This window comes from Bos indicus, chromosome 8 (assembly GCF_029378745.1).
Source record: "Bos indicus isolate NIAB-ARS_2022 breed Sahiwal x Tharparkar chromosome 8, NIAB-ARS_B.indTharparkar_mat_pri_1.0, whole genome shotgun sequence".
Classification (NCBI taxonomy): Eukaryota; Metazoa; Chordata; class Mammalia; order Artiodactyla; family Bovidae; genus Bos; species Bos indicus.
Window position 1 is genome coordinate 89,965,195 of NC_091767.1, and position 9,033 is coordinate 89,974,227.

General features: G+C 47.9%; 1 protein-coding gene across 1 annotated transcript; it reads right to left on the reverse strand.

Annotated features, from left to right (window-relative positions):
• Nucleotides 1-2,007: 2,007 nt before the first annotated feature.
• Nucleotides 2,008-6,954, reverse strand: LOC139184420 (double homeobox protein 4C-like). Its single transcript, XM_070794177.1, has 4 exons — nucleotides 6,942-6,954; nucleotides 5,731-5,906; nucleotides 3,710-3,793; nucleotides 2,008-2,772 (listed from the first exon to the last, which is right to left on the reverse strand). Exons 1-4 carry the CDS (start codon nucleotides 6,952-6,954, stop codon nucleotides 2,008-2,010), a joined length of 1,038 nt encoding a protein of 345 aa, XP_070650278.1.
• Between the last annotated feature and the right edge of the window lie 2,079 nt (nucleotides 6,955-9,033).

Genomic DNA, 9,033 nt, shown 5'->3' on the forward strand with positions numbered 1-9,033 from the left:
AAAGACCATCACTCACCAATCAGCATATACAGATTCCATGGCCAGCTTTGCCATGGCATATATGAGTAAATAGTTCGTGAGTCAGTGTCTTCTCTCTTTACTACAGCTTGATAAATATAAGGGTTAATTAATGTTTATTAATCCATTCCAATGTGGATTTCACACATTGTAAGGCACTATAGGGGCAGAAAGACAGGGAACCAGAGAGAAGCCTTATAAAGGTCAGAGTTCAGCCAAGCCTTCTGCTCCATTTGAACAGAAGACAGCCATCCAGTCTCCTACCATGCAGCTCTGCTTCTGTCTCTTTGGGCCCCAGACCTGGGAAACTCAGCATATCCCCTCATGAAGACACACAGGAGCAGTTTCCTGACACCCTCCGTGGGCACGGGGTAGCCTGGTGTTCTGCCCTCCAGCAGGATCTGGTGGTACTCTCGTTCCCTCTTCACCTGGTACTGCCATTTGGGAAGAAAAATGGGGGTGAAGGATGGGGGTTTGAGGCTAGAAAGATGTCTACTGATGAAACCTGAGTAGTCTGGAGTCAAAACCCAAGGTGCTGACAATGTAGATCCAACTTAAGATTTTTCAGGCCATGAGGCCTTCCTGGCAGTCTGTGTGTTGGTACTTTAACTTCACAGAATGGCAAGGAAGCAAGGAAGGTGAAATATGTAATTGGACATTTCAGCAGCCTGTGCTCAACCCCTGATGCTGCTGCTGCTGCTAAATCACTTCAGTCGTGTCCGACTCTGTGCAACCCCATAGATGGCAGCCCACTAGGCTCCCCTGTCCCTGGGATTCTCCAGGCAAGAACACTGGAGTGGGTTGCCATCTCCTTCTCCAATGCATGAAAGTGAAAAGTGAAAGTGAAGTCGCTCAGTTGTGTCTGACTCTTAGCGACCACATGGACTGTAGCCCACCAGGCTCCTCCATCCTTGGGATTTTCCAGACAAGAGTACTGGAGTGGGTGTGCTCATCACCTAGTTTTCCTTAAAGTCAGACTGCGCAGAGCAATTTAAGGCTGCTGGTGTTCAGCTCTGATGTACACCAGATCCTTATTTATAAACTGAGTAAAGCTAAGTTTTGCTACTCTGTAACCTTGAAGGTAGTCTGCCACATGAACAAGAAGCATCTTTATATAATTTCTCCAACCTTGAGGGTTCAGTCCCCCTGGCTAAGCAGGTTTCCTCCACATAGGTGTGCTTCCCACCCTCTCCCTCTTGGCATGGATGAGTAGGTACCAGAGGGACCCAGGCTACACTGTGTGAACTGAAAAGAAGAGATGCATTTGCATTCACCTTCCAACTTCTCTCTCTACTCAAACCCATTCATTCTACACTGGGGTTTGCATTTGGCCATACACAATGAGTTGGGAGGAGGACTTGCTTTTAGGAAATTGTTTGCCCAGGAGCAGGGATGTGTTCAAAGTCCAGAGGGAAGACACACTTGGCTGGACAAGGGAAATGGGCAGTGTGCACATGGAGAAGAGGGAGGATCCATTCCAGGCCACAGAAATAGCCACAGTGAATCCCATTCTGTGAGTATTGAGTTTATTTCTACAAATCAGCCCTCACCCTACCCCTCAATCCCTTCTAAGGTTTACAGAACATTTAAGTGCTTCATATTGATCAAGTGAATCATATTGATTCATATTGATAAAAAGCCAGGACAGATGGACTTCCAAAGATCCCTTTTCCTCCCATCTAAGGAAACCCCTTAGGTCCTCTGCCTGCCCATATCCCCTGCACTTTATGCCCTTCCATCTTGACAACTGCATTTCATTAGAAATATGTCTATATCTCTCCAGCACAAATACACAAATCTTCAAATCCTTTTTCAATTTTGCATACTATTAAAAAGTATAGATGAGCCCTAGCTGATTTCATCTGTGACCTGACTCACACTTGCTTAGGTTATGCCCACTGTTTTGTTGTAGCAGGAGTTTAAGTGCTGTTCCCAGAGCTGCAATGGCTGAGGGCTGGGGTGCCTAGGGCCTCCCACCAAGGTCCTTTCTCAGAGGTAGGGATGGAACAGGTTCCTCATATTGGCACGTGCCTTCTTTGGAAAGGGCTGAGAAGAAGCAGGATGGGAACACAGCTCCTGGGGCAGAGGGGGTTGAGGAGGTGAAGAGGCCGGAGTAGGTGGAAGTGACCAACAGGACCACGGAGGCACAGCGGCCTCCAGGCTCTGGGACAGTGGCTGCTCGAATTCCATCTCTGGCTTCGGAGCAGGCGAAGGCTGCCAGTTCCACCATGGCTGCTGTTCACCAGAGGGGGGACATTGCCCGTATCCCTGCGGGGGCTCATCCCCTTGAGCCAGGAACTGTTCGGGGTCCCCCACATAAGTCTCTGCACAGCCAGCTTCCAGTTGTGGAGAGGACTGTTGGGAAGCATTGAGAATTTTGGGGTTGAAGCCTGAGGAGAAATAGTGGAGGCTGAAGCTCGAGGAGAAAGAGTAGCGCAGGTCTCCGGAAGGCTCATCAGCTGCAGTTGGCAGGTTACGCGAGGCCATATTCATGCTGGGGTTACCAACATACCCACCAAAATCAGCTTGATCAGAAGCATTCCCTGGCTTCGAGGAAAATAAACTGGCATTCTTCTGGGCCGCCAGAAGACACTGCTGGCAAGGGCAGTTGGGGGCACAGAGTCCACCCTGACTGGGTCTTGGAACTGGGGCGCCAACTCTTCCATGAATGGGTTCTGGAACCGGGGGGCGTGCCTTTTCCTTTGTGTTCTTGCGAGATCGAGGATCTCGAGCTCTTCTGTTCTGAAACCACACCTAGAGGGGCGGGGATAGGGGGAGGGAGATGGAGAAAGGAAGAGACACCGAGTCACAGGGATGGTGAGACAAAAAGACATTTTCCAATTAAGCCCAGTCCCATAATTATCACCACCAAGGAGCATGTAACTTAAGGTAGAATTCAGAATAAAAGTAAAATTCGTGGTAAGCTGATTCAAACCATTCAAGGTGTGGCCCAACCTTAACCATCCGGGCAAAGCTCCCCAAGGCATCATGTGCGCATGCGTCCCACAACCCAGGACGCTGTGTGGAGGCCGCCATAGCGACACACCCTTTCTCTCCCATTCTACTTTCCAATCCTTGTTGGCACTTTCACTGTGCTTTCACTTTCACTCCTGGCTCTGCTCTTCTCTGCCAACTGCAACTCACCCCTTCTTATCAAGATTATCTTTGAAAGAAGCCTCCTCCCATGGCGGGGGAGGCCGGGGGGCGGGGCCGACGGGACTGGACAGATGCTGGTCAAAGGGTACCAACTCTCAGGTCATAAGATTAACAAGTTCTGGAGATCTAATTACAGCATGTTGCTAAGTTGCTAAGAAAGCAGATAGATATTTAATGCTCTTATCATAAAGAAATGTTAACTATGTGACAGAATGAGGTGTTACGTAAGCTGTACAGTGGTAATCATTTTTTAGTTTATAAGACAGAACCCCTCTGAGTAAAACCCCTTTTCACCCCAAGCCCCCTAGTTCAGTGTCAGTTCCTCTGTGGGTCCTTTCAGGACCTCACCTTGGATAGGTGAGGCCTGGGAGCAAGACACTTATTAGTCCCACCTCCTCTCCTTTGCCTGACACTGGGAGTCCTCTTCTCTTCCCATTCCCAGGCAGGCCTCCTCTCTGCCTCCTCTAGATTTGAGATGCGGTTCCACCTCCCCTAGGGCTACTCCTTCTCCTGGAGGCTCCTCTTCACCCCTGACCCTGGTCCAGTTCTGCCAGGCCTCCCCTTTGCCCTCCAGGACCACAACAGTGGCCTCTTTATAGGCCCAGCCACTGGGCAAGCCCTGAAGATGGAACAGAACAATAAAGGAACTTCACTGACAATTCCCACACATTTTCTTTTCCCTTAGGGAAAACAACTCCCCCAGGGAAACTGCAGGATAAAGGCCCAAACTTACAGCAGAGGGGTGAGGGAAGAGGGACATTCCCAAAATTCCAACCCTGCACTCTCCTATACACACCCTGGCCCCAAGGCAAGCCCACCTCCAGGTAGGCACAGGATGCTGGCTTCTTCCCCCACACCCTGGCCTTTGCAAATGCTAAGCTGATCTCTAACCAGGAAACTTTCCCAGTCTCTCTGGCCCCTAATTGGGTTTCCCAGGTGGTTCAGATGGTAAAGAATCTGCCTGCAACGTAAGAGACCTGGGCTCAATCCATGGAAAGGAAAGATCCCCTGGAGAAGGGAATGGCAATCCACTCCATTATTGTCCCTTTGGGAAATCCTATGGACAAAAGAGTCTGGCAGGCACTGGGTGGCAAAGAGCTGGACATGACTAATCGACTTTCACTCTCTGGCCCTAATAGGGTGTCTACCAGGTGCCCCCAGAGGGATGTCCCATAGCTGAGCTTTTGAACTTCAAGGTTTCCCATCTGGCTCCAGATGCTACCTGAAGTATAAACGGAACCCCAGAACCTTTTACTGAACTTCTGAACCCAGTGCTTCTGCCCATAAGTGGTCGTGAAGTTGTACCTGCCTGCCTGCTAAGTCGCTTCAGTAATGTACAACTCTGTGTGACCCTATGGACCGTAGCCCGCCAGGCTCCTCTGTCCATAGGATTCTCCAGGCAAAAATATTGAAGTGGTTTGCCATTCCCTTCTCCAGGGGATCTTCCCAACCCAGGGATCGAACCCAAGTCTCTTAGTCTCTTAACGTCTCCTGCATTGGTGTTTGGGCTTCCCAGATAGCACTAGTGGTAAAGAATCTGCCTGCCAGTGCAGGAGACGTTAATCTAGGACTGAAAACCACTGGTCAAGAACAGAGATTTCAATCCTAGCTACACATCAGAATCACCTGGGAGGCTTTCTAAACAGCCTGTGTATATTCCAGCTCCGCCCTCAAAGACCTGAATTTCATTAAGAGCAGCAGCAGCAGTTTTCAGACTTGACCTCACACTTCAATCACCTAGAGGGCAGAGGAGGGGGTGTTACTTAAATTCCCAGGCTGGACCCAGACTCATCCCAGTAGACTTCCTGGAGGAGCAATCAGAGAGACTACAGTGTGCCCCCAAGGCTGTGACCCAGAGATCCAAAAGATCCAAGATCCCTGGGACCTCCAACCCCCCTTGGGGGGTCCCTGTGAAATCAAAACCATTTTCTTTACAACACCCAGAGGTAATTTGCCTCTGCTCTTTTCCTCTCTTCCTATATTCTCTCTGTGATTCCCAGAGGCCCAGAGAGCTGGTACAGCAAAGGGAATGCAAAGAACTGAGAAACCAGCTTCTGAGTCTTGCTCTGCCATTCTTCTAAGACAGTGTTCAGGTTTTGAGACTATGGTTGCTTTTCTTAAAAAATACCAAAAATTAACAAGTAATGTAACCAGTTTATTGTTGTCCAGTCGCTAAGACTCTGCGACGTCATGGACTGCAGCACAGGTTTATTATGGTTATTTTTACTGAATTAGTGAATATTTTGAGATTTCTCGGTTTCAATTTCTTTTTTTCCCCCTTTTTGTAAATTCTCAGTTTTCAATTTCTAACATGGTAAATATTTGACAGAACCCAGAGAAGCCAGTTTAGACTCTACCCCTTGCCAGAGTAGTAACCTAAATTACTAACCTCTAACCTTTATTTTCCTATAAATGGGGATAATGTCTACCTCACAGCAATATTAAGAGGATTTACTCAAAGCAGGGCTTTTTAAACCAGTATTAAAAACAGGCAGTTAATACGTGGGCTGGTCCCTCACCCAGCCCCACCCTCCTGTCAAGGATTTACATTTTTACCTGGATTCTTGGCTCAGGAACCTTGATTCGCTCAGCCAGAGCCATTCTGACATTAATATCGGGGTAAGCGTCACTTTTGAAAGCCTCAAAAAGAATCTTGGACTGATTTTTGTCGTACTTGGTTCTCCTGCGCCTCTGGCCTTCTTGAGACTCTGGAGCAGGTCCAGAAAAAGACTCTAGAACAGATCCAGAACAAGAAACAGACTTCAGCCTCAGGCCTCACATTTCGGTTCACTTGTAACCCCGGGATCTGTGTGTGAGAACTGAGACTTGCTCAATCTGCAACCTCCCAAAGAGAAGGAATTTTGTTTCTGGGCAGGAAGCTTAGGCCCCCTTGCAGAGCTCTCGCAAGCCCACTCCTGGGATTCTGCTCCTGGGATTCTGCTCCTGGCCTGGCACCCTCTGAGGAATCCCATGAAATACCGACTCTCCCTCAGCTCCCAACTTTCCCTCAGCTCCCAACTCAGGGATTCCACCTGCACATCTTACCGATACCAGAGACGTCAGTGCACCCCAAACAATTCTTGAGGCATCTGCCATATAAACTATAATGACAACGCAATGCACAGGTCCAGACACTGGCCTGGGAATGCCCAGATGTGTCTGTCAAGACCCCCACTAATATGTACCCACCACCTATGAGAGGACTCAAAATATGCAGCTATTAGGAGATGTCAAAAATTTAAACGAAGAAATCTCATCTGAGAAAAACCAAACATCGTGGAATCATACACATTAATATTTGCATTTCTGCTTGTAACTAGGGCAAGCTCCTCAGTCCTCAGTTTTAGCTTTGGGCTCCCAAGTGCATTAGAACTGGGCTCACTACTGACTCAGTTCTAAACCAAATTCACTCTCTGATGAAAAATGGGCAAAATATCAGGTTCTGGAGAAGTTAGGCTCCCTTCCCCCTTTAGGCCCTCCTCAAAGCAATCTAGAACCGCTGCATCCTGCAAAGTGAACTTTCCACATTTCTGAATTTAAGGGGGAAAAAAAAAAGTACCATGATGGGTGCCTACTACCATCTTGAGCTCCTTCTCTAAGGAGGCTTTTTCAGGGCCTGGTCTAGTTAGCCTTCCCCCCTTTCTAAGTCTCAGCACTAAATGGCACAGTAAACAGAAAACTTCAAATCACTCCAGGTGAGCCCTGCCGATACCCCACAGCCCAGACTCTCCGCATTAGTCACAATAGCCCTTGTCCCAAGGACTTACCCTCTGAAGACATGGTGAGGATGGGCCTCCAGACGAGCAAGGAACTTCAGCGAGAACTGCCTCCCTCTCTCCTGGAGTCCGGTAGAGGCACTGGAGGGACCCACCCAGTCAAGCCCCTTTTAAACACCTTCCAAGGCCCCCTCCCTTAATGCAATCTTCTCTAAAAGTAGTTCTGGGAGTGGCCAGGCGCTCTCGGAAGAGCACTAGTTCCGGTGCGTTCAACTCCCGAACTTTGCGCAGCTACTGAGACATTGAGCACTGGGTCAGGATTTAGGAAACCTGATTGGAGATTGCCCCCACCCCTTCGCAGAATAGCGTAGACCAGACCACACAGCGTCATCAAGGTGATTGGTTTTAAGGGATATGACGGCAGATGAATTAGTTAAGGAATGAAAGGCAACTCTTCTGCACCCACAATATACCCAAGTGCAGTGCGGCAAGCGTCGCCCAACAGCAAACGTCCCCCAGTAGCAAACATAGGGCCAGACTGAGTCACACTTTCCTACCCCGCTACTACAGAACTTGCTACTGAAATTTCCTTATCCATTTCCTCTGATCAACATTTTAAATAAAGAAAAAAAAATTTTTTTTAATCATGAAATGGACTGTTATTATAAAAGCTGCTGCTGTGCCTAATACATAGAAGGTCATGAGTCAAGATTTAGACATTTATGCTGTATATCAGGGCCCACTTTTCTTGAATTCCAATGGACTGAGCAAATCTCAAGGGAATTTTAGTAGAATATAATTCCAGGAAAATAGAAAGGAAATAAGTTGCAAACTGCCCCCAAGGTGCAGGTACCAGGAGAGAAAGGGGTGGGAAGCTGTATGACCTTTTGCTTATCTCGTTGTGGTGATTAACAAGCAGGGTGGGGCACTAGATACGATCACATTTTGTTGTTGCTGTTGTTCAATCACTCAGTCGCATCTTACTCTTAGCAACCCCTTGGACTGCAGCACGCCAGGCTTCCCTGTCCTTCACTATCTCCAGGATTTTGCTCAAACTCATGTCAATTGAGTCCGGATGCTATTTATAACCACCTCAACCTCTGCTGCCCCCTCTTCTCCTGCCCTCAGTCTTTCTCAGCATTAGGGTCTTTTCCACCTCTTCACATCAGGTGGTCAAAGTATTGTAGCTTCAGTTTCAGCATCAGTCTTTGCAGTGAATATTCAGGGTTGATTTCCTTCAGGATTGAATTGACTGGTTTGGTCTCCTTGCAGTCCAAGAGACTTCGAGAGTGTTCTCCAGCAGTTAGAAAGCATCAACTTTCTTTATGGTCCAACTCTCACATCCATGTGGGTGGATGTATACTCAATCATGTCCAACACTTTGTGATGCTATGGACTGTAGCCTGCCAGGTTCCTCTGTCCATGGAATTTCCCAGGCAAGCATACTGGAGTGGGTTGCCATTTTCTACTCCAGGGGATATTCCTGACCCAGAGATCAAAACTGTGTCTCTTGCATATCCTGCCTTGACAGGCAGATTCTTTACCACTGTGCCACCTGGGAAGCCCCAGTTCACATCCATACATGACTACTGGAAAAACCATAGTTTTGACTAGACGGAGCTTTGTCAGCAAAGTGATGTCTTTGCTTTTCAATGTACTGCCTACGTTTGTCATAGTTTTCCTTCCAAGGAGCAAGCCTATTTTAATTTCATGGCTACAGTCACCATCTGCAGTTATTTGGAAGCCCAAGAAAAGAAAACCTGTCACTGTTTCCACTTTTTCCCCTTCTATTTGCCATGAAGTGATGCAACCAGATGCCGTGATCTTAGTTTTTTGAATGCTGAGTTTTAAGCCAGCTTTTTCACTATCCTCTTTGACCTTCATCAACAAGTTCTTAAGTTCCTCTTCACTTTCTGCCTTATAATGGTATCATAAACGGTAAAGAATCTGCCTGCCATGCAGGAGACCAGGGTTCGATTCCTGGGTTGGGAAGTTCCTCTGGAGAAGGGAATGGCAATCCACTCCAGTATTCTTACCTGGAGAATTCCATGGACAGAGAAGCCTGGTGGGCTACAGTCCGTGGGGTCACAAAGAGTCGGACACGACTGTGAGCGACTAACACACACATAACACACACACATAT

Excerpts from the sequence above, each read along its gene's own strand:
- LOC139184420 (XM_070794177.1), bottom strand. Across the intron at positions 3,794-5,730 it reads TTCCTGAGCCAAGAATCCAG|GGCTTGCCCAGTGGCTGGGC; the intron begins GTAAAAATGTAA and ends TTCCATCTTCAG. Across the intron at positions 2,773-3,709 it reads CCTGGCAGAACTGGACCAGG|GTGTGGTTTCAGAACAGAAG; the intron begins GTCAGGGGTGAA and ends CCGCCCCTCTAG.